Source organism: Aquarana catesbeiana, linkage group LG02, assembly GCF_042186555.1.
Source record: "Aquarana catesbeiana isolate 2022-GZ linkage group LG02, ASM4218655v1, whole genome shotgun sequence".
Taxonomy (NCBI): Eukaryota; Metazoa; Chordata; class Amphibia; order Anura; family Ranidae; genus Aquarana; species Aquarana catesbeiana.
Window position 1 is genome coordinate 674,332,099 of NC_133325.1, and position 26,125 is coordinate 674,358,223.

The 26,125-nt window shown below is 44.7% G+C and overlaps 1 protein-coding gene across 3 annotated transcripts in view; it reads left to right on the top strand.

Annotated features, from left to right (window-relative positions):
* PAFAH1B1 (platelet activating factor acetylhydrolase 1b regulatory subunit 1) overlaps positions 1 to 26,125 on the top strand; it is a 179,690-nt gene that overhangs the window by 46,927 nt on the left and 106,638 nt on the right. For all 3 annotated transcript variants that reach the window (XM_073616703.1, XM_073616705.1, XM_073616704.1), the window contains exon 2: positions 24,645 to 24,849. In XM_073616703.1, coding sequence (XP_073472804.1) covers positions 24,818 to 24,849 — 32 coding nt within the window. In that variant the 5' untranslated portion in view covers positions 24,645 to 24,817. The remainder of the gene's footprint in view (positions 1 to 24,644; positions 24,850 to 26,125) is intronic.

Sequence of the window (26,125 nt, forward strand, 5' to 3'; positions counted from 1 at the left end):
GGCACTGATAAGCTGAACTGGTGGTCATTGATGAGATGGTACTGATAAGAAGGTGCTAATATGCCACACTTATGGGCATTGTTGGGCAGCACTTGGCACTGTTACGTGGCACTGTTGGGTAATCATCACTGGCTGTGTTGGGCACTAATCTCTGGCACTGGTGTCGCTATTGTAATCAGGGCACTGACCTGTGAGGAGATGCCACTGATCAGCTCTCCTCACCACACACTGTCAGGCGAGGCGAGGAGCGCCGATTACCGGCATCTTTGTTTACATGTGACCGGCTATGATTGGACACAGCCAATCACATGGTTAAAGAGCCGTGGCTCTTTACAGAGATCGGGGTTGCGCCGTGTCCTAGCAACACAGCGTGCCCGCCACGCTGTGCACCTCCGGGGGCGCGCGAGAGCTGCCGTTCTGAGACACCATCATATGATGTCATCCCAGAGCGAGAGCCGCACCGCCCCACCGTCATTTGACAGTCGGCGGGCGGCAACTAGTTAAAGGGGAGTGTTTTAAGAACCAGAACACTCACCACTCTAGCAAAATTGGAGTAGGTAGAATGGTAATGATGTCCTACCCACTCCTTCTTTTTTTTTTTTTTTTTTTCTTTCCTGCCAATCAAATGCGTCTCCTTGAGCACACAAACATGAGGATTATATGTTTTAATCAATTGTAATACCGAGGATCTCTTGAGGAGTTTATGCCTCCGTGTGTTCCAGGAGAGGACCTTAAGGGAAGACATAGCCACTAGTATTCTAAAAAGAGCAGGAGCAAATTTAGAGTTTAATAGACCATACCCTTGGATCCAGGTAGGGCAAAAAGACCCAAAAAAACCATAGCAGTCTAGGCATTATAACATAGAATTTTACTGTCATGCAACATAAAAGCACACAAATTGGAGCCATCAACGTTGCCCAATTCAGCCAGTCAATCCCCACCCCCCAACAATGGAGAAGGGTCTGTACCCCAAAACATCAGCTCGGCGGCCGATCATGGAAGTAATTGCACAAGAGACGCCTGGCCCCTCTCGATTAGAAACACTCAGAAGCACATGAGGTATTCCGGCAATAATAAACGGTGTAGATCACCCGGAGCCCTGGGTGCACAAAACTGAAATGGACAGTCCAACTTAAACAAGGCACTAAATGAGTGCGGGTTAGGCAGTCTTTAGCATGGCCATAGATTTAAGTGTAGAAAAGGCTCGATAATACCCGGGTCCCTGGAAAAACGTGGTGGGACGCCCTGCCCATGAGAAGGAACAGCACTCGCACACAGCTGATACTGTCCCTCCAGGGTTCTCCAGGGCAGGGTGGAAAGAGGACTGGTAAACCACCAAAGCATGTCCCAGCAAGAATCTACATGTGCAGCCAGTCACCAGGAGCCCCGGGATAGGTGATAGGCCAATAAAACATGCATTTACTCAGTCACAGTTCAAAGAAGGAGAGTTCCCACCTGATGGCATTTTAAAATATCCAAAGCTGGGGTTTCCAGCACCAAGTGGCTTTTCTGCAGCAAAAAATTTCATTTTCCGAACTGACTTTGGGGCCCTGTATCTCAGGGCCACTTGGTGCTAGGAACCCCAAATTTGGTGTGCAAACCCAGTGGAACTGGTACCACAACATGTCTAAAGCTGGGGTTTCTAGCACCAAGTGGCCCCGAGATACAGGGCCCCAAAATTCGGTTCAGAAAATGTCAAGCACTTTTCTGCAGCAGAGAATTACATTTTCCGAACCGATTTTGGGGCCACGTATCTCGGGGCCACTTAGTGCTAGGAACTCCAGCTTTGGATATGTTGTGGTACCACTGGGTTTGCACACCAAATTTGGGGTTCCTAGCACCAAGTGGCCCTGAGATACGGGGCCCCAAAGTCGGTTTGGAAAATGAAATTTTTTGCTGCAGAAAAGTGCTTGACTCAAGTATAAGTCGAGGTGAGCACTTTCAGCACCAAAAAATGTGCTGAAAAATTCGACTTATACTCGAGTATACACGGTATTTTATGTCAAATTGAGTCAGTTATCAATTTTTTTGGGTTTAGGTCTAAGCTTTGACAAGGCCAAGACAATCACTAAAGGGCTTGTAAGAACAGAAATTTGGGACTAACTTTGGCCTGTTTTTGAATTTCCATGTTCTGAGGCTGTGGTTCTACTTGAGTACTTAATGAATCACTGACCCAAATTCATGTTTATTTATGAAAATCAGTAGAGAACCCCTTGGGTCTTTTACAGCTTTACTCCCCTGAGGTAAGATGGCATACACTGTCAACTCCAGTGGCCTCTTTCGGCTACCTTTCCTCCTCCATTCCATGTGCTGCAAGCCCTGGAAGGCCTCTCAACATTCAACACTATCGGGAGTTTGGGATGTAACCCACTGTATTAGAGCTGCATGATTAATCGTTTAAGAATCAGATCGCTATTCTTCCCCCTCATGATTTTAAAGCGGACCTCCAGTCGTTTTTTCAACTTTCCATCTATGAAATCTGCCCTTGTTTTAACTTTGGATAGTTAAAAAAAAAAAAATAAATAAAAAATTCTGCCAGTAAATACCTTATACAGTCCACTTCCTGTTTGTCTGGTAAAAAGCCTAGGCTTTTCATGCACAGCGCTCTCTCTCTCTCTCGGTGAGAGTTCCCTAGAAAGGGAGGATGAGTCCTAAAAGGGCCAATGAGAGCTTTAGAGGTGTGCCTCTGTGTGTCTGTAAATCCAGGAAGTGAACAAGCATTAGCTTCAGCTGCCCACAGTTAAAATGGTTGTAGCCAGGCTCAGTGGTGGGAGATTTCTGCAGCATATTTGGCAAGTACAGAATCGCACTATATAAAATAGTGGTTGGTGGGAAGCTTCAGAATGGCAATGTTTTTATTACAAATATATGTGAGCAGACTGCAGTTCCTCTATTTTCCAGATTCTATGCAGAGTTCTCTGCTGACAGCTGTGTCAAAAAAAAAAAAAAAACAGGCAGCATGTCAAGTTTTTCACAACATGCTTATGGCCTGTACACACGATCCGAAAATTGGATGACAGAACGTCCGACTTTTTTTACTTAATAGTCGCAAGTAGAAATTTAATAGATTACTAAAGGTCAGGAAAATTCTCGTACGACAGAAAAAAAAATCGGAAGTGATATCATGTGTTATGTATTTGTATTGTATTTTCGGACGACAACTGTACTGACTAAACGAAACAATCTGGTATCGTACGAGGAAAATTTTCATGATTGTCCGATCGAATAATATCGGATGAATTGTCGAGATTGGCTCTTGAAAGCTCTGTACTAAAGATCCGATTATCATATGATTGCTTCGAAAGCGGTATTTTTCGTCTGATTTTTGGATCGTGTGTACTGGCCATTAGGGTGAGATAAGGAGAAACATTGTAATGCTTCATCCTTTTTAGATCAGGGGTAGGCAACCTTTTGAGCACAGTGTGCCAAAATTTTTTTTCAAAGAAATTGAGAGTGCCGATTTTTATAACAAAAAATGTCAACTTCATACTCTCATTAACGAAAAGGATTTTTTATAAAGTAAATGCGGTAGTGTAAACTACTACTGTCCCCCCCCCCCGCCCCATCTGCCCCACCACATCTATGAAATGCAAAGTGGTGATAGGAAGCAGAGATGATACATCTACCTGTCCTGGCACACTCATGCTGCTGATCCAACTCTCGTATCCAGCCCACGTGCTTTTATGTGATGTCACATGCAAGCATCTGGAATGGATGCACAATGTCAGGTGCATTTTCTGAAAGCAGTGGGCCTGTATCATAAGTTGGGCTCCCGCAGCTGAAAAAAAGTGTAGCGCTCTGTTCCGCAGCAAAAGTTGGGTGTGATAAGTCTTTTTAATTTTTTTTTAATTTTTTTTTTTTTTTTTTTCATTGCTTGGATTCTGGCTCTAGCTTAAAGGGACACAGAATGCAGGAGTTCAGTAGTAAGTGAGGCAGAGATTCAGGAATTATTTCAACGAAGTTCCCAGAAGCTCAACAGTAATTCCACAAACTGTCACCTGATTGTGGTTCTCTCAATCAGTGAAATCCCTTCTTTCTGAGATTGGTAGTGGCAACCAAGTCATATTCCTCCAGATGGTGGGCAGGGCTAGCAGGACTGTGATTGGCTTTAGCAGTGGCCAGTCCTCCTCCTGGAAACTTGCCCCCCCCCCCAGCAGAACTGTACCCAATCTCTTCCCCATTACAAAAGCTGATGATTGCAGCTACAACAGAGTTGGAGAACCAATGTTTCCCATCTTTTACAATGTGGGGGGGCACAGTGCCTCCCCCTCAGTGCACGTGCGATGTGGGGAACATTGAAATTGGAATGCATTAGTGTCTCACTGACACGTTCCTGCACTGCTCTGCTGATGGAGAGGGAGTCGAATGCCAGCAAGAGGCTTTGTGTGCCCCGGGGTTGCCTACCCCTGTTTTTAGATCAAAGGAATGAACTTCAGTCTGTAAATGAGGGAAGTTTAACCACTTGGGTGGGGGCTATACATGGTTGGATTTCGTAAAGAATTTTCTTTAGAAAATCAAATTTTGTGCGTTTTGTGATCTGGTAGTGCCACCATTGATTTATTAATTGATACATTGGACCAGCCAAAACTTCAATTTCACCTTCTGTTGCTACAAAAAAGTTTTGTGGCTGGGAAGCTTCTTTTCTTGCACGTGTGCATTTCTTTTTCGATTTACATTTCTTGCACGGTTCTCCCATCATTGATTAGAAAATCGTTCGTTTTAAAACAAAATTCCAACATGTCCGATTACTCAAATTCGATGGGCGCATGAAAATCGTCTGTTTCTGCAGCCCACTAATGGTGTGAAATTAGAACGAAAATTCTTGGGTAAGATTTTCCAAAGAAAATTCTTTCGAAATTCGACCCATGTATGGCCTGCCTAAAAGATTAAGGCCCAATTCACACATGCGGACAGTTCATTTTATCAATTCAGTCACATTAAAACGGATGACGTATTCATCACTTTTTTTTTTTTTTTTTTTTTTTTTTTTTTTTTTTGCTTTATCAGGTTTTTTTTTTTTATACTACCAATGAAAAACGGACCATTTGTCCCTTTACATCCGTTTTTCGTCCGATCCGTTTTTTTAATGGATGGAAAAATAGGGATTTCATCCGTTAAAAAAAACGGATGTTGATGGAAGCGGATGAAAATCACCCATTGTCCTCTGTTTTTCCATAGGAATGCATTGATGTCCGTTTTTCATCCGTCAACGGAGGGATGAAAAACTGGCGTACGGTCCATATGTGTGAAAGGGACGTGTGTGTATAATATGTGTATGTATGTGTGTGTGTGTATATATATATATATATATTAATTTTTTTTTTTTTGGTTTTTGCAATATTTTATGTCGCACTGTATTTGCGCAGCAGTCTTTCAAATACAGTTTTTTGGTAAAAAAACACATTTTAATGAATAGACCAAACAGTAATGTTAGCCCAATTTTTTTGTATAACGTGAAAGATGTTACGCCGCGAGAATCGTGATCTTTACTCTGAGCAGAAAAATCGTGATTCTCATTTTGCCCAGAATCGTGCAGCTCTAAACTATGCTGTTTTTGTTTCCTTTAACCCACTACCTAACTGCAAAAGTTTTGAATGCTGAAGATGCTTTTTAACCATTTCCCGCCCGGCCTATAGCAGAATGACGGCCAGGCGGTGGTTCAATTATCCTGACTGGGCGTCATGACATCCAGCAGAATAAAATGTCGCTGCACAGTGATTATTGGTGCTATGTTTCACTCTGACGGCGGCTCCCTACCATGTGATCAGCTGTGACCAATCACAGCGTGAACCGGGAAGTGACGGTAAACGGTTTTCCTCGGTTTGCGCTGACAGGGAGAGCTGATTGGCGGCTCTCCCTGTCCGGGGGTGGTCTCTGCTGATAATCAGCACATTGATTATCAGCACAGCCCCATCAGATGTGCCACCACAGTGCCCATCAGAAACGCCTGACAGTGCCAAACATTACCCATCAGGAAAACCTGTTAGTACCTCATCAGTGCTGCCTGTCAGTGAAGGAATAAACAAAACTTTATAACATAAACCAAAAGTTTCGCTCTTTTTTTATTTTGTTTAGCAAAAAATAACCCCAATGGTGATCATATACCGCCAAAAGAAAGCTCTATTTATGGGAAGATAATGGTAAAAATTTAGTTTGGGTACAGTGTTGTATGACTGCAATTGTCATTCAAAGCACAACAGCGCTAAACGCTGAAAATTGTCCTGGGCAGGAAGGGGGGAAAGTGCCCTTGAAGTGGTTAAGGTTGTAATAGAGTAAATGTAGGAGGATAACAATACTGCTTGTCACAGTGGGTCAGAAAGGTTTTTATTACTATACAGGATATGTGTGGCACAAACCACTTGTGCAGTTCTTTATAATATATATAAAAAACTTTTTTTTTTTTTTTTAAAACCACCTCAATACAGGGCACTTTCACTCCCTTCTGCCCAGGCTATTTTTTAGCTTTCAGTTCTGTCACACTTTGAATAACAGTTGCACGGTCATGCTACACTGTAACCATGTAAATTTTTTTTATCATTCTCTTTACACAAATAAAGCTTTCTTTTGGTGGTATTTAACCACTTCTGGGTTTTTTATTTTTTCCTAAAGAAAAAACGAAAATTTTGAAAAAAAAAAAAAGTTTTTCTTATTTTCTGCCAGTAAATTTTGTACATAAGTAATTTTTCTCCTTCACTGATGAGGTGTCACTTATGGGCACTGATGAGGCATGAATATTCCACACTGATGGGCACTGATAGGCGGCACTTGTGGGCAAATATGCGGCATTGATGGACAGCACTGATAGCCAGCACTGACTGGCATCACTAATGGGCACTGATCGCTGGCAGTGGTGGGCACTGATCGCTTGCCCCGGTGGGCACTTAATTGTAATCAGGGCACTGATCAGTGCCCTGATTACATACCTAGATGTCCCCCTGTGAGGAGATGCTGCTGATCAGCTCTCCTCGCACTCTGTCAGTGTGAGGTGAGGAGTGCCAATTACCCGCATCTCCATGTTTACATGTGACTGGCTGTGATTGGACATTGCAGATCACATGGTTTAAAGAGCCACGGCTCTTTACCGAGATTGGGGTCGCGCCGTGTCCTAGCAAACATGGTGCAGCCCTGATCGCAGCGTTGTGTGCCAGAGCAGTTATTCTGGGAAGCCATCACATGACGTCCACCCAGAACAAGAGCCGCCCTGCCGGCACTTTGTGGGCGGCAAGTGGTCAAAGGTTGTGCCTGGGGAAGGTAATCAAATAAACATTGTCATTTTGCTGATCTGTTGATTGTGGCCACATCGGTGATGACCTAAAGTCATACTCAAATGCTGTTGGCCACGACTCTAGTGGATGGGTTGCAATGACTTTTTGAATCTCAGTTGTTTTTTTCCCCCGATAAGCCTGACCTGGAGGTGCCTCTTTCACCTGTTTCAACAGATGAGGCCATCTGAAGTGACTACATGTTGAGGGGCCTGATGGCTTTTGTGAGGGTGGTTGGATCATGTCTTAACAAACCTCTACTATCTACTCCAAGGTGTGCAGCACATACCACAAGGTACATGAATTGTCAAGGTGTCAAATCCTACAGCTCCTTGCTACTTATCAACAGAACAGAAAATCTGTGGTCAGTGGAAAACCACTACATAGGAGAAGTTAGATGGTCTCACTGTGGACAGGATTGCTAGTTTGACATGGCCTTAAAATTCTAAACTATCCGAAGCTTATATTAAGCAGTATCTACTGTAACTAACCCTGGCTGCGTTGGATCACCCTAACTTTAGAAGTATGGCTGAAGCATTTTTGTCCATACTTCTCTTGTGGGTCACAGGAGTACACAAACTTGTGCTCGCTTGTGGCCCAGAATTTGCAGACCGTAAGCTAAAGTCCACTGTCTGCTGATGTCAGACACTCCAGACTCTGGAAGGCTCCAGACCATATTGTTAGGATTCACCCAGATGCCAGATCAGCAGCGGGCTCAGACTGTCAGCATACCACGAGAGCCTGAGCCTGCTGCTTCTCCCCCTCCATTCCCAAGCTGGCTCTGACAATCTGCTCAGTTGATTGAAAACTGAGCGATCAGTGGTCATGTGATCACTCCGTTCTTGGGCTTAGAGCCTGTGGGGAACAGTTGCAGCATGGAGGTATAGATTGTTTTTCTCGAATCGTCTTCCAGGGCAGCATCTGAGAGAGATAGGCTCCTCCTCCCTAAAACAGGAAACACATTAGTCCACCATTATAAATTTCACAGTCTTACCTGCGTGCCTCAGTTGTTTCCTCCGGACCCACAGGAGCTGCAAAAGAAACGTTTTGTTATTTTACTTCCGTCTCTGTGCTGGTTGCAGGAGACCCCCTGCCAGCATCCCATCCAGCCCTGCGGGCCTTGAGAGGGCGAGCAGGGGCAGAACTTTGAGCAGTATTGCTCTGCCTAAGATTTCACCCCTACAGAGGGGTCTGTAATCATCCCCCCAAGCTGCAATAATGCACTGACGTTTCCCCCATGCCGCTGCTCAAGGGACCTGCCGCAGTTTTTTCACCAGGGAACTCCATGTGCAAACTCTGGCAACATACTCCCAGACATGAAGAGCGTTCAGTGGTGTGGGTGCATGGATGCCTTACCCCCTGATTACAGCCGCTGCCGCGCCGGACGGGTAGGTGCCTCACGGCTTATTTTTTGTTCCTCTCCTACCCCCGTGATATCTGCACCCGCCGCCCGCTTGATTGCTGGTGTTTTCGCTGCGATCGGCGTCCTCTACACACCGCAGAACAAGCCTCTCCTCATGAAGGCTCGGTGGGGTGTACCAAGATGGCGCCGGAGACGCTTCCTGGTTAGGGATACAGAATGGGCTACAGTTACATCACTTCCGGGGGCGGCAATTTTAAATTAAAAAAAAAAGGATTTTTAATAATAGCAAATATATCAATATACATGCATACTGCAGCAGAGTCCCCCTCCCTATTGGGCCCAGAAGGGAGGATACCAATGGCAGCGGCATGTGCAGGTATTTCCACCAACCTGCACGGGGTCAGCTGGGGGTGGGGCTGGAGCTTAAGCAGGAAGCAGTTAAAAAGGCCCCTCTAAGCAGAGGATCCTGGTGGCTGACCATGTCTGAAGCTTCTCCACCCTGCCCTGCAGTTCCTGCAAGCCAGGACAGCTCCAAGGTAAGCCAGAATGCTCCAGAGTCACCTCTGTCTTAACCTTACTGTAAAACTGCCTACTTACAGGCAGCCTTTACCCGCCTACCTCACGGGGACCTTTTTTGTGCTTGATTTCAGGCAAAGACCCCTGAGGAAAGGGAAGTGGAAAGCAACGAAACATGTGCTTCGTGCAGCCACCGGTTTTCCCCAGAAGGGGGAAGAAACCCCTTTATCAAAAATGTATAGACAAAATGGTGGCCAAAGAATCGCAAGGGTATCTGAAAGATCTGCTCAACTCTTTCAAGGTAGTAATACAGAGCACCATGGTGATTAAAAAGTTAGAAGTGCCATCAAGCGTCAGACAGACCAATACCCCGTCTACCACCGGATATGCGTTCCTTCAGGGAACAAACAGAACAAGAGGATTCGGATGAATCCGAATCGGAGAATGAACTTTGCTTAGACTCCGACGAAGATGTGGTTTCAGAAGGCAACTTTATTTCTATCAGAGGATACGAATAGCCTTCTAAAAGCCATAGCGGACACGCTAGGTATTAAAGAACATAAATCCGCAGAACTCGCAATACATGACAAGATGTATAAAGAGCTACAACCCAGGAAGCCTAGAACATTCCCTGTACACCAAACTTTTAAATATATCTTTAAAAAAAAAAAAAAAAGTGGGAAGACCCAGAGAAAAAAAACTCTTCATGCCAGCCACAGTCAAACGCAGACCCGTTTGCAGAGACAGACACCAAAACCTGGGCTAAATGCCCCAAAGTGGATGCTTCTCTGGCAAAAGTCACAAATAAATCTGACTTGGTCTTTGACGACGCGGGTACCTTAAGCGACCCCATGGAAATCCGGCAATAGCTGCCACCTGCACAGCCTGGACTTTATCAATCTGGCTAACCCAGCTTCAAGAACTTCTGGAGAGTGACACACCTAGGGAACATTCTTCCTTGGGAGACATTTATGGCGACAATAGACCTACAGGATGCCTACCTACATGCCCCCATAAAGGAGGGTCATCAGAAATTCCTGAGGTCTGCAGTACAAGGGCCAGCAACTACGCTGCACCCACAATACACAGCTCTCCTTTTTGGCATCTCCTCTGCATCAAAAATCTTCTCAAAGATAATGGCAGAAGCGTTAAAAGGTCTAAGACAACAAGGTATTGGCATAATACCATATTTAGACGATTTACTGTTCTTTGCGGACTCAGCAGAGGCCCTAGAGAACAACCTGTGCACAAGTATGTCCTATCTGCAAAACCGGGGATGGATAATAAATGCAGAAAAGTCACAGATGACCACAAGCCAGTGAGTGGTATATCTGGGCTATATACTATACTAGACTCCAGACTAACGAAAACCTTCCTAACGGAAGAAAAGAACGAAAAAATCACAGACACACCTTCCTAATCAGGACCAACGCCATAACAATCAGACAAGGTATGGCCCTACTAGGACTGATGACGTCTTCTATTCCAGCTATCGCCTGGGCACAGATTCACATGAGACCTCTACAGAACTACATTCTGTCCCAGTGGGATGGCAGCCACTCATCCCCTAGACAGGTCCATTCCTGTTCCAACCACAGTCAAACTAACACTACAATGGTGTCTCAATCTACTTCGATACATCAAAGGACGCAAATGGGCCCAATCCGAGCCAATCGGGATCACCACCGATGCCAACGCCCTAAGCTGGGGGGCACACTTGAAAGGCCTCTGCTCACAGGGAAAATGGACCTCCAAATGGTCCCAAGTCTCCTCAAGCATTAGAGAGCTAAAAGCTGTGGGGAAGCATAAAAAGTGTTCAAACCAGCAATACAGGGGAGAAACGTAAAGTTACAATCGGACAACGTCACGACTGTGGTATACCTAAACAGGCAAGGTGGGACAAAGTCCCGAAGCTTGATGAAGCTGACGGAGAAAATCCTACTATGGGCAGAATCAAAGTCAATATTGGGTATCTACCTGAAAGGAACAGACAATGCGCTGGCAAACTTCCTGACCCGGAAGACCATAAAACAGACGGAGTGGTCTCTGAACCAAGCGAACTTCGCACAAATCACTCAAAAGTGGGGAGTAACCGAGGTAGATCTATTCGCCTCCAAAGGGAATGCAAAATCACCAACAGTCTTCTCTCTGGACCCCACAGATGGCAACAGTGGAGTAGATGCCTTCAACCAGAGCTGGGGATAGCAACTATGCTAGGCATTCCCTCCAACTGCCACAATACCAAGGGTGATTCAAAAAATAAAGGCAGAGAGAGCAATGGTGATACTAATAGCACCGCACTGGCCACAAAGGGCATGGTTCAGCCACTTGAAAAACCTCAGCATCCAGCCTCAGCTGACACTGATGGACTGATCAGATCTCCTATCACAGGGCCCAGTCAATCACCCGAACCACAGAATCCTAAAGCTTTCGGCCTGGGTACTGAAGGGGTGAGACTTCAGAACAAAGCATTGTCAGACAATGGGATCAATACCATCCTAAACAGCAGGAAGCCCGTAACTAGGGCGATCTACGAGAAAGTGAGGAAAAAGTTTGTCTCCTGGAACAGAAACAAACCGTATTCCAAAAGAGGAATAATCCCAACAATCCTGGATTTTCTACAAGATGGAGCAGACAAAAATATTTCCCCAAGTACGCTGAAGGCACAGGTTGCAGCACTCTCCTCGTTCATGGACACAAGATTAGCAGAGGACCCGCTGATAAAGCGATTCCTGATGTCACTCAAAAGAGCTAGACCAGCCAAAATGAATAGAGCTCCAACTTGGGACATGCCCACAGTACTTAGAGGATTTCTTTCCCCTCCATTTGAACCGATGGAAGATAGCTCAGACAAAAACCTCACATTAAAGACTGTACTTCTTGTGGCCCTAGTATCAGCCAGAAGGGTGAGCGAAATTCAAGCACTGTCTATAATAGAACCATACTGCCTAATACATTGAGACAAAATAATTCTATCTCCAGACCCGGCCTTTCTAACCAAGGTCCCCTCAACATTCCATAGAACCCAAAATATCATCATACCTTTGCTTCCAAAAACTATGGATAGCGAAAAAAGACACAACAAACTCAACGTGGAAAACATACTTCGAAAGAACGAAGGATTGGCGAAGAACGACCTCCTTTTTGTCCTTTATGCAGGAGTCGACAAAGGGAAACGGGCTTCCAAGAATACCATCAGCAGATGGATAAGGATGGCCATGCAGACGACCTATGAGGCACAAAACCTCACTCCGCCAAGCGGGATCAGAGCACACACACACACACACACACACACACACACACACACACACACACACACACCAGAGCCTGGGCTACCTCGGTCGCAGAGAAAGCAGGGGCAACTCCGGAGCATATCTGCAGGGCAGCAACATGGTCGAGCTTCAGTGCCTTCGCAAGGCACTACCGCATAGACCAGCTGTCTGACCAAGACCAGGCACTTGGTCGCAAGGCGCTCCAGTCTCTATCCCCACCCTAGTAAGTATTGCTTGATACATCCTCTCAGATGCTGCCCTGGAAAACGATTCGAGAAAATAGAGTTGGGTACCTGGTAACTCTTTTTCTAAGAAGTCTTCCAGGGCAGCACTAGTTCCCACCCTTGAAAAGACAAATACCAGGTACAACGGGTGAGCTTTTAAGATTTACTGAGATTTCCTTCGGTGCTTTAATACAACTGAGGCACGCAGGTAAGACTGCATGCGCCATCCCGGTACCGTTTTTCGAGCGGATGGTTGGCTTCCCAGGGATAGCAGCCGCTCAGCTGTTATACCGGAGGAGCGAGAGGGGACTAAAACTGGAACAAAGCCGGAAATGACCTCGCTCCAGTCTTCTTTCTGTAAACAGGCAAGCGATGTCACAACGTCACTTCCGGTTTACTCAGCTGCCAATGACGCTGTTTTAAAAAAAAAAAAGGCAGTATTCTGAATCGCCGCTTTTGGCGATCTGAATACTTTGAAATGCAAAGGAGGGAATTGGGGTCTTTTAGACTCCCGATTCTTCCATAAAGAGTACCTGTCACCACCTATTGCTGTCACAAGGGATGTTTACATCCCTTGTGACAGCAATAAAAGTGATCACATTGTTAAGAAAAAAAAAAAACATTGAAATAAAATTAAAAAACGAACATTTTTTTTAAAGCGCCCGTCCCTGCGAGCTCGCGCAGCAAAGAAAACTCACCCGTAACTCGCGCCCGCATATGTAAATGGTGTTCAAATCACACATGTGAGGTATCGCCGTGATCGTCAGAGTGAGAGCAATAATTCTAGCACTAGACCTCCTCTGTAATTCCATTTTTTTTTTTTTTTTTTTTTTTATGCGCCACCTATGGAGATTTTTAGGTACTGTAGTTTGTCACCATTCCACGAGTGTGCGTAATTTCAAAGCATGACATGTTTGGTATTTATTTACTCTGCGTAACATCTTTCTCATTATAAAAAAAAAAAATTGGGCTAACTTTTTACTGTTTAGTTTTTAATTCATGAAAGTGTCTTTTTTCCTAAAAAAAAAAATTGCATTTGAAAGACTGCTACGCAAATACAGTGTGACATAAAATATTGCAACGAAAAAATAATGCCATTTTATTCTCTAGATTCTCTAGCAAAAAATACAGATTTTAACTTGCAAGCAACAAATGGCAGAAATAGGCTTAATCATAAAAGGGTTAATATCCTGTTAATGAAGTGAGGATTGCTCAGGGAGTGTTTAAGCTTTCACTTTAGTGCTAGATAACTGTTTAGTAAGGAGATCAAAGATTGAAAACGTTCATTTATTGAGGTGAGGCCTTTGCTGATTTCCAGACCCATGTTCTTCCCTTATTCCCGACTGGTGGGTTTGCGAGTTCTCTCAGGCTACAAAATAGGATCTCACTCCTTGCCGCCTCACATGTTTCTTTCCCTCCCAATCTGTGGCTCTCGTTGGACCGTATGACTTGGTACTGCAGGTTTTGCTCCTTTGAGGAGCGATGGTTCTGGTGCCCGAATCAGGGTGGTTCCGGGGATTTTGTTCCAATCTGTTTAGTCCCTTAGCCAGCCGGAGTTCGTCTGATCCTGGATCTCAAGGCCCTGAGCGTATTTTTTTTGCAGGTATACAAGTTAAAGATGGAAGCTATTCACTCAATGGTGGCCTCCCTTCACCAGGGGGATTTTCCTAATCTTTGCTGTAGGAAGCGCATGATCAATTTGTAGCGCAGCTCTTCCTTCTGCTCCCCGGTTGTTTACCAAGGTCTTGGTCCTGGTCTTGCTGAGGCAACGAGGGATTGCTGTAATCGGTTAACTAGATGACTTGCTCCACAAGCAGAGGCTTGCTCGTGCCTGTGGGACAGTGTAGAGATCACTGCATTCCCTCAAGCACTTCAGGTGGTTCAGGCTTGCAGACGCCCCTCCCTGTGTTTTTTTTTTTTTTTTTTTTTTCATGCAGGTTTTAAGCCTGATTGATGCCTTTGAGGCGGTTCTGTATGTGTAGTTCCATACAAGAACACTGCAGAAGGCAAGCCTGTCCAAATGGAACAGGTTTTTCGCTACCTTGGATATTCGGATTCACCTGGAGTGGTCGCCGAGGGCCTCCCTCCTCTGGTAGTTGTGGCCTCTGGCCCTTAGGAACAGAAAGTCCTTCCTCCCCCCTTGCTGGACTGTGGTCACAAAGGAGGCCAGCCTGTTGTGCTGGGGAGGAGTCCTGGGATTAGACTAAGCTCAGGGTTGCTAGACTCCGGAGGCAGCCCACCTGCCCATTAATGTCTTGGAGCTTCAGGCAAGTGGGTTGTGGCTGATGCATTGGACAATCATCTGAAGGATCCTCTGACCAGCATCCAGTCGGACAACACCACAGAGGTGGTGTATGCACATTATGGGGGGGCATAATAAGTGCAGCAGCAGAGGTGCTGGAAGTGTCTCACATCCTGTGTTGGGTAATAAGGTTTTTTCCGGCTCTGTCCACCATATACATTCCAGATGTCATCAGGCACTAGATCGAGGCGAGTGCTCCCTACAACCAGAGGTGTTCCATCAGCTCGGTCTTCGCTGGGGGATGTCTGATTTTCATAATCGATTAATCAGCCAGTAACATAATGGGGTTAAAAAAACTAAAATGAGCTCTTTATAGTACAAAAAGAGCATTAAGGTGAAAAAAACACCTGGCAGTGACCGGCCCCAGCCCCCCCGTTTTACTTGCCTGAGCGGGCTCTCTACCCGGGGTTCTCGGCTCTTGTTTAGATAGATTGATAGCAGCGCAGCCATTGGCTCTGGCTGCTGTCAAATCCCATGACACGGGGGGCGTGGCCGAGTCATACATTTGGCAGCTATGGACGCCGAATGCTGGACTCGGGAGCACGCCCGCAAGGTAACCCCCTCGGCAAAACACTTCTAGGGGATTATCTAACGTGGGGAAGAGCCGTGAGAGCCACCGGGGGACCCCAGAAGAGGATGTTTGGGGCCACTCTGTGCAAAACTAGCTGCATATTGGAGGTAAGTATGTTTGTAATTTTAACCACATACGGACCGCCACATGCCGATATACGTCCTAACTTTGAAGAGGGATATCGTTGTTATGGCAGCAGCTAGCTGCCATAACCCTGGTATCCTCTTCTTCGGCCGGTGGTCGGCTTTCCGATAAGAGTGGTCTCTGCGGTGGATTCACCGCGTGATCACTTTTATCGGTGATGGGAGAGGGCCCACTGCGTTCCGGTGCCCTCCGCTGCTTTACCGGAGGCGATCGGATGTTTTCCCTTGCTGGGTATGGAGACAAGTGAGGGGAAGATGCCCACCCATCTCCATACCATTGCAGGGCGGAAGCGATGTCAAAGCGTCTCTTCCGCCCATAGCCACTTAAAGGGCCTTTACACTAAAATGCAATACATTTTTTTTTTTTTTTTTTTAAATATGAGATCTGAGGTCTTTTTGACCCCAGATCTCATATTTAAGAGGTCCTGTCATGCTTTTTTTCTATTACAAGGGATGTTTACATTCCTTGTAATAGGAATAAAAGTGACACAAAATTTTTTATTTTTTTTAAGAACAGTGTAAAAGTAAAAAAATAAGAAAAAAATAAAAATTGCAGAAGCGAGCGCATACATGAGTAGCGCCCGCATATGAAAACGGTGTTCAAACCACACTTGAGGTATCTCTGTGATCGGTAGAGCGAGAGCAATAATTCTAGTCCTAGACCTCCTCTAACGCAAAGCATGCAACCTGTAGAATTTTTTTTAAACGTCGCCTAATGGAGATTTTTAGGGGTAAAAGTTTGTCGCCATTCCACGAGCGGGGGCAAATTTTGAAGCGTGACATGTTGGGTATCAATATACTCCGGCGTAACATTATCTTTCACAATATAAAAAATTGGGCTGACTTTACTGTTGTGTTTTTTTTTTTTTTTTTTTTTTTTTTAATTCACAAAAGTGTCTATTTTTTCCAAAAAAGTGTTCTTGGAAGACCACTGCGCAAGTACGGTGTGACAAAGTATTGCAACGACCACAACAAAACACAAAAAGCGCCTCGGTCCTTAAGTGGTTAAAAGAAAAAAAAAAAGAAGAACCCTTACAATCACTAAGTGACACTTTAAGTCCCCCCAAAAAGGGTTTGAAAAACTGCTGAGCAAATTTTGTGTGACATAAGTTGCAACGACTGCTTAAAAAAAAAATGTTTTTGGGGGTTCTGAGTAAATTTTTACATATAGGAGAGGAGTGCCAGAATAGGCCTGGTGTGGAAGTGGTTAAGGTTGCCTGCCCCTGCTTTACACCCTTTTTAAGTGTTGAATATTGGTTTACCTGAGTTGCATTTAATGTGTTTGTCAGATTAGGGATACTTTGTTTGGAACCTGAAGATAGTTTTTTCCTTTTTCCTTTCATCATAGCTCATTTGACACAAGGTTGCTGTAAAATGTAAATTTCCAGAGTATATTAAGCTGCCCATACATGGATTGAAATTTCGCTGGTCCAGCAGGGACCAGCTGAATTTCAATCCATGTACAGGCACTGTGGCTGTACAGAAGTCAATCTGCTGATCAACTTCTGTTCAACCACCCTGTTGAATTTTCACCGCTCAATCAGCATTGCAGGCTATAGCTGGCAACTCTGATCAGTGTATTCTGATGGCGGGGAAGTCTCCCTGCTGTCAGAATACGGACACTTAACAGGGAGGATTCTCTCATCCAAACTGAGTGTGTGGATGAAGGAATTGCGTTTTTTTTATTTTTTATTTTTTTTAATTTTTAAATTTTTTTAATTTGTTAAAGTGGATGTAAACCCGAAATATTTTTTTTTTTTTTTGGATATCATACTGTAGAGTACAAGATTTCCTATCATTTGAGCCCAGTCTTGCCACACAGAGTTAATCCATCTCTGAGCAATTCTCTTTTATTGTTTAGTGAGATAAATCTTGACAAACTGAGAAAAACTTTGTCAAATCCTCCCCCTTGCTGTGAGTGACAGGTGATTTATATATCTCGTGCACCAGCCTAAGAGACATGCGTTATTTTTTAATTCCCTTCCACTCTTTTCTTCAGCAGTTCTGCAAGGATTGGCTGTGCCACACCTCAGCATGATTTGGCATGCTGAATTCATGTGGTTACTTTCCTGTCTTTTCACTGGATGTTAGAGATCATAGCAGAAGTTCAGTGTTAGAAATACACAGGAAAAAAATGCATGTTGACAAGGAGTGTAGAGAGAGGTGGGCGGGGAATATACTGACATCACGACTCCACCCACCGAGCTCTAGACAACAGACCCACCCACAGAATATGCAGTTTTTCGGGTCTAATAACAGAGGGGAGACATTTGACAGGTAAAGATACATGCAGGAGGCATGTATATCCTTATAGATGACCCCTATGGCAGTAGTTTAGGAAGGATGACATTGGGTTTACATCCACTTTAAACTTGCTGGTTGATTGAAGAGAAAAAAAAATGCATCTGTGGGCTGCCTAAGAATGGTAATGTTGCTTACTGGACTTAAATGACAATACTGGAAACTGAACTTCTAATGGATGATTCAATGGTAGAATGTACAAGTTTTTTTTTTTCTTTTCTATTAACGAATAATGGCTGTCTGCTGCAGATTGGTGTTCACTGTGTTTTAATTGAATTACATTGCACGTAGAAGTGATTGCTGGCGCACAATGCTTAACACTGAAATTTAGAATTTACTTGTGAAATTCTGCTGACACTGGGTCCTATAACAAAATTATCAGCAGTATCCTTTTCAAGAATTGATTTTTGTGTTCTCAAATTAAATATCCTTTTGATTTAAAATTTGCTATTTGTCTGATGTTGAGATCTGTTACTTTATAGTGCTTTTAAAGCAATTCTTCAACTTAGAAGCAACAACTTAAAATTGTAAATAGGACACTTACCTGTCCAGGGGTCCAGTGTGGTCCTCACTCGAGCTGGCTTTTTGACCATTTTGTGGTCTTGGCGCCAGCATTTTTACTTTGGTAATTTGGCTGTAACTGGTTGTGGCTTCTCAGCTGGCTTTCCAATGTGCAATTGACGCGGCACTTTATGAATGGTCCAACGGCTTTCTGGGATCTGATGTGTCCCAGAAGACTATGGATCAATAAACTGCCAAAACGTAATGGGGGGGGGACACCCCATTTTGGGTGAAGTTCCTCTTTAAACTCTAACAGTTTATTTGCTCCCTTTTTGGTCTGTAAGGGCCCTTTCACACTGGGGCGGGGTCGGCGGTAAAGCGCCGCCATTTACTGTCCGTATGCGGCCGCTAGCGGGGCAGTTTTACCCCTACTGCTAGCGGCCGAGAAAGGGTTAAAACCACCGCAAAGCGCTTCTGCAGAGGCACTTTGCCAGCGGTATAGCCGCGCCGTCCAATTGATTTCAATGGGCAGGAGCAGTGAAGGAGCGGTATACACTCCGCTCCTTCACCGCTCCAAAGATTCTGCTAGCAGGACTTTTTTTCCCGTCCTGCTAGCGCACTGCTCCAGTGTGAAAGCCCTCGGGGCTTTTACACTGGAATTAAAGCAGTGGCACTTTCGGGTCGGTTTGCAGGCGCTATTATTAGCGCAATAGCGCCTGCAAACCGCCCCAGTGTGAAAGGCCCCTTTATAGCATTGAAAGCTTTTTATTATGTCAGTTTGTGGGAAAAAAGCTGTTCATCTTGTCAAACTGTGAGCTGATAACTTCATGTACTTATGCCTCTGGACTGCAGTCTGTTAGGATTGTTCTGTGCTATCTGTGGACTACAAAATGCATCCCCATGTTAAAGCAAGAATCCACCCGGCGAAATTTTTTTTTTAAAGTCAGCAGCTACAAACACTGTAGCTGCTGACTTTAAATAAGTAAACTTACCTGTCCTGGGTGCCCGCGATGTCGGCCGCCCGATGCTGACCCGTCCCTCGTATCTGGGGTCCCGGCACCGCCATCCTAACTAAGGGAAACGGGCAGTGGAGCTTTGCGGCTTCACTGCCAGTTTCCTACTGCGCACGCGCGAGAGGCGCGGCGCTCTGTAAATGGCCCCGTGGTTTTCTGTGAACACAGTTACCAGAAGGCAACGGGGCTGCTCACCGAGGAACAGGACACGCCGCGGAATAAGAGGCAGATTAGGAAGACTGCCTAACAACAAGGGTTCAGGTAAGTTTAACATTTTTTGGTGCAATTTTTTTATTTTCAGGGTGGCCCTCCACTTTAACCGGTTCAATACCGGGCATTTTCACCCCCTTCCTTCCCAGACCAATTTTTAGTTTTCAGCGCTGTCACACTTTAAACGACAATTGCGCGGTCGTGCGACGTTGTACCCAAACAAAATTGACGTCCTTTTTTCCCCACAAATAGAGCTTTCTTTTGGTGGTATTTGATCACCTCTGCATTTTTTATTTTTTGCGCTATAAACAAAAGAAGAGCGACAATTTTGAAAAAAAACACTATTTTTTACTTTTTGCTATAATATCCCAATTTTTAAAAAAAAAAACAGATTTTTTCCTCGGTTTCGGCTGATACGTATTCTTCTACATATTTTTGGTAAAAAAAATCGCAATAAGCGTATATTGATTGGTTTGCGCAAAAGTTATAGCGTCTATAAAATACGGGATAGATTTATGGCATTTTAAAAAAAAATATATTATTTATTTATTTTTTTTACTAGTAATAGCGGCGATCAGAGATTTTTTTTTCGTGACTGTGACATTATGGCGGACACATCGGACACTTGACACATTTTTGGGATCATTCACATTTATACAGCGATCAATGCTATAAAATTGCCTTGATTACTGTGTAAATGTGACAGGCAGTGAAGGGGTTAACCGCTAGGGGGCGGGGAGGGGTTAAATGTGTTTCCTAGGGAATGCTTCTAACTGTAGGGGGAGGGGACGCACAAGGGGAGGAGACCGATCAGTGTTCCGCTGTTCTGGGAACACAGATCGCTCTCCTCTGAACTGACAGGACGTGGATCTGTGTGTTTACACACACAGATCCACGGGCCGGCCCGATTAACGGGCAATCGCGGGTGCCTGGCGGACATCGCGGCCGCTGGGCACACGCATCGGTCTCGAGCAACGCGGCGCGCATGCGGCCGGGGACCCGAGTCCATCATATGACGTCCACCCAGAATGGGAGATCCCATCTGTGGACGTCATTTGTCTATGGCCGGGTAGGGAAGCGGTTAAGAAGAGAGGGGGATGGGTTATGTATTCCTAAAAATGTTGTGTAGTCCTTCCATTCCCTGTCCTAATATGACAACGTTAGGATTACCAGATTAAAATAAGAAGGGGAAGTGTGGGGAAAAAAAAATTCTGATAAAGGTCCTGCCCATAAATTGTGTACATTTCCCTCCCAATGTATGGGTATCACTTTTGCATCATTTTGGATTGGGTTTGGTGGATCGTTGATGTGCCAGATTATACTTGCGTTTGAGTATATTGGAATGTTTTATCCTAAATAAAATGGTTTTATGTAATGCACAAGTGTGCTTGATGTGCCTCTTTTTGGTGTCCTCTTTTAAAGTGTATGTAAACCCTACATTTATCTTCCAGTATATTTGGTATATTTAGTGATTGATTGTCTGTTATTTTAATAGAAAAAAAAAAAAAATAAGCATGCTCTGTGCAGTGGTTTTGCAAAGGGCAGCCCGGATCGTCCTCTTCTCTGGTTCCTGGCTGGAGCTCCTGGCCCCTCCCCCCTCCCACAGCAAGCAGCTTGCTATGGGGGCACCCGAGCCTAGCTGCAGCTCCGTGTATCCATTTAGACACGGAGCTGCGGTTCAGCCTTGCCCGTCGTCTCCTTATTGGCTCACTGACTTTGACAGCAGCAGGAGCCAGTGGCACTGCTGCTGCCTCTCAGATAATCAGGAGGCACAGTCCCAGACAGCCGAGGCACTTGTGGACATCGCTGGATAGAGATGGGGCTCAGGTAAGTATTGGGGGGCTGCTGCACACCTGCCTTTACAACCACATTAAAGCGGAGCTCCATCCAAAAGGAGAAGTTCCGCTTTAAAGAGGAAGTAAACTTCCTTTGCTGATATTTATCTATAGGTATACGTATATCGTCTAGGAGATATTTACATTGCGTGCAGCTAGTGACATCACTGGCGCATGTGCCATGAAGGAACGGCCACGGGTGCCGTTCCTTCCGAGCCCAGTGCCTTGAATGCATGCACGGCAGTGACGTCATCGCGGCTCCAGCCAATCACAACGCAGATGCCCGCAAAATGTCAGTGGTGTGCGGTCGCCGCTGAAGCAGCTTCGTTCTAAGTTAAGTATTTCATAATGATCTAGTATGCGGTCATACTAGCTCATTATGCCTTTGTCTAAGAGTTTTTTCACGTCACAGGTCCCAGAAGAATGCCCTATCATTAAGGTGCAGCGCGTCGCACGCATGTGGAGTGCTCACCCGGCTGTGGAGCCCCAAGCTGTCACAGCCGGGTGCCCACACTTGAAATGCCGGGGAGAGGCGGGAGGAAAGCGAGGGTTCAGGCGGCTGCATCACTGGATCGTGGGACAGAGGAGTGTGTGTTTTATTAAAAGTCAGCAGCTACAAAAAGTGTAGCTGCTGACTTTTAGTAAACACAAAAGCGGCTGAAACTCCACTTTAGGGCTCTTTCACACGGGGGATCCGTATGTCCGTTTTTCATCCTTCCGTTTTCGGATGAAAAACGGACATACATGTATCCCTATGGAGCGTCGGATGTCAGCGGTGACATGTCCGCTGACATCCGACGCCGCTCCGATCCGAAAAGTGTAACGGAGGAAAAACCTACTTTTCCATCCGTTTTCGGATCGGGTGACGACGGACACTACGGTCCATCATCATCCGATCCCCCATAGGGGAGAGCGGCGCTCTGACAGGTCCGTAGCTGCACAGCGTGCAGCGATGGACCTGTCATCTTTCTGCTCAGCGGGGATCGGCGGAGCGATCCCCGCTGAGCCAGCGGGTGTTCACGGGGCGGATCATCACTGATCCGCCCCGTGTGAAAGAGCCCTTAGGCTATTTTTTGGGGGGACTTGCAAAGTTTCTTACCTGGAGATCCTAATATTGCTAGCACTACTGTTGCAAGTAGGCCACACTAAGCCACTGTATCTGTATTTATTACAGTGTATCTGGAAAGTATTCACAGCGCTTCAGTTTTTCCACACTGTTAGTCTTATTCCAAAATGGATCAAATTCATTATTCCTCAAAATTCTACAAACAATACCCCATAATGACGTGAAAGAAGTTTGTTTGAACTCTTTGCAAATTTATTTAAAATAATAAATCACATGTACAGAAGTATTCACAGCCTTTGCCATGACAGAATTGAGCTCTGATGCATCCTGTTTCCACTGATCATCCTTGATGTTTCTACAACTTGATTGGAGTCCACTTGTGGTAAATTCAGTTGTTTGGACATGATTTTCAAAGCCACACACCTGTCTATATAAGGTCCCACAGTTAACCGTGCATGTCAGAGCACAAACCAAGCTATGAAGTCCAAGTAATTGTCCATCCATAGACCTCAGACAGGTTTTATCAAGGCACAGATCTGGGAAAGGATACAGAAACCTTTCTGCAGCATTGAAGGTCTCAATGAGCACAGTGGCCTCCATCATCCGTAAACGGAAGAAGTTTAGAACCAACAGGACTCTTCCTAGAGCAGGCGCCTGGCCAAACTGAGTGATCAGGGGAGAAGGGCCTTAGTCGGGGAGGTGACCAAGAAGCCAATGGTCACTCTGACAGAGCTCCAGCGTTTCTCTGTGGAGAGAGAAAATTCCAGAAAAACCACCATCTCTGCAGCACTCCACCAATCAGGCCTGTATGGTAGAGTGGCCACACAAAAGCCACTCCTCAGTAAAAGGCACATGAGAGCCCGTCTGGAGTTTTCCAAAGTGCACCTGAAGGACTGTGACCATGAGAAACAAAATTCTCTGGTCTGATGAAACAAAGATTGAACTGTTTGGCCTGAATGGCAGGCATCATGTCTGGCTGAAACCAGGCACCGCTCATCACCTGGCCAATACATCCCTACAGTGAAGCATGGTGGTGGCAGCATCATGCTGTGGGGATGTTTTTCAGCAGAAGGAACTTGGAGACTAGTCAGGATTGAGGGAAAGATTACAGCAGGTTTTTATCAAGGGTGTGTCTGTACATTGCTGCATTCGAGTGCTCTGGACCTAAGACATGGGTGAAGGTTCATCTTCCAACAGGACAACAACCCTAAACACACAGCCAAGGTACCAAAGGAGTGGCTATGGGACATCTCTGTGAATGTCCTTGAGCAGCCCAGCCAGAGCCCAAGCTTGAACCCGATTGAACATCTCTGGAGAGATCTGAAAATGGCTGTGAACTGACACTCCCCATGCAACCTGATGGAGCTTGAGAGGTCCTGCAAAGAGTGGGAGAAACTTACCAAAAATAGGTGTGCCAAGTTTGTAGCAGCATATTTAAAAAGACTTGAGGCTGTAATTGGTGCCAAAGGTGCTTCAGCAAAGTATTAAGCAAGGGCTGTGAATACCTATGTACGTGTTTAATTATATATATATATTTTTAATTTGCAAAGATTTCACACAAACTTCTTTCACGTTGTCATTATGGGGTATTGTTTGTAGGATTTTGAGGAAAATGATGAATTTAATCCATTTTGCAATAAGGCTGTAACATAAAATGTGGAAAAAGTGAAGCATTGTGAATATTTTCCGGATGCACTGTATATACTAAAAAAAAAAAACTATACATTCTCTTTTAAGTAATGAGGCTTCTAAATGCAGAGCACCCCCTTGTGGCCAATTAACAGACCGCTCTTCAGTAGGTTTACAAATATATGGCACAGCAAGCATTTAAAAATAGAAACCAAAGCGAAAAGTATTAAATTTTAATTGTACCATAATAATTCCTAATGTGTTTAAGTGCTTCTTTATTTTTGCTTTTTGACCTACATTGTCCTTTTTTCACATGAAACTGTACTCAGATTATTTTGAGGGGTCTCCTATTGACGGGCATTTTCATATGCTATATACAATACATTTTATGTCTTGTATTCAAACATTCACAATAATAATTGTTTCTATTTTCCAGGTGGAATGACCCTTCCTTGAATGACTCCAAGTTTTCTTTGAAACCCTGCCTGTGGTGAAGAGGTTTCCTACAACCGAAGCCACTCTGTGGCTGTATGCTTTACAGATTTGGGGTTCCCTAGGATTTGTGAACTCCTGAAGCTCTCCTATATCAAGTCAACAGACTTGCCAATCATGGTTCTGTCACAGAGGCAACGAGATGAGCTGTAAGTGGTTTTAACAATTCCGTTGCAATTACATGTACATTTTCTTCACTCTGGTATGTAGTAATGGTTATTTTAATTTTCAAGTGGTTCGGACACTTTTTAAGTAAAACAGAGTTTTGCTAGTTAATGAGACCATGCTTGTCAGGGAAAATAGGGTGGATTTGATTTAAATCAAGTCGATTTTAAATCGCTAGAAAAAGGCTTGATTTAAATCATTTTTAACCACTTAACGACCGGCCACTGTATATATGCGTCATTTTTTTGAAGATGAATATCTCGGTAACGGCAGCAGCTGCTGCCACAACCGAGGTATCCATCTTTGTGGCTGGCGTTTCTGTATACGATAATGGTGGTCTCTGCGGCGGGTTCGCCGCGAGATCACCATTATTGGCAGCGGGAGAGGTGCCACCCGCCGCTCTCCCGCGCCCTCCGCCGCTTACCGGAGCCATCGGAGGAGATCGGGACCTGTCAGTGCTTCGGTATAGAGACGAGTGAGGCCAAGATGGCGCCCACCCGTCTCTATACCATAGGACGGCCGGAGCGACGTCATTACGTCGGCTCCGCCCACTTCTCTTAAAGGCACAATTTTTTTTTGTCACTTCTTTTTTTTTTTTTTTTTTTTTTGCATTTTAGTCTAAATATGAGATCTGAGGACTTTTTGACCCCAGATCTCATATTTAAGAGGACCTGCCATGCTTTTTTTCTATTACAAGGGATGTTTACATTCCTTGTAATAGGAATAAAACTGATCCAATTTTTTTTTTTTTAAACAGTGAAAAAATAAATAAAATAAAGTAAAATAAATAATATTAAAAAAAATAAAATGTTAAAGCGCCCTGTTCCGACGAGCTCGCGCGCAGAAGCGAACGCATACGGGAGTAGCGCCCGCATATGAAAACGGTGGTCAAACCACACATGTGAGGTATCGCCGCAACCGGTAGAGTGAGAGCAAGAATTCTAGCCCTAGACCTCCTCTGTAACGCAAAACATGCAACCTGTAGAATTTTTTAAACGTCGCCTATGGAGATTTTTAAGGGTAAAAGTTTGACGCTATACCAAGAGCGGGCGCAATTTTGAAGCGTGACATGTTGGGTATCAATTTACTTGGCGTAACATTATATTTCACAATATAAAAAAAAATTGGGCTAACTTTACTGTTTTATTTTTTTATTCAAAAAAGTGAATTTTTTCCAAAAAAAGTGCGCTTATAAGACCGCTGCGCAAATACGGTGCAAAAAAAAGTATTGCAATGACCGCCATTTTATTCTCTAGGGTG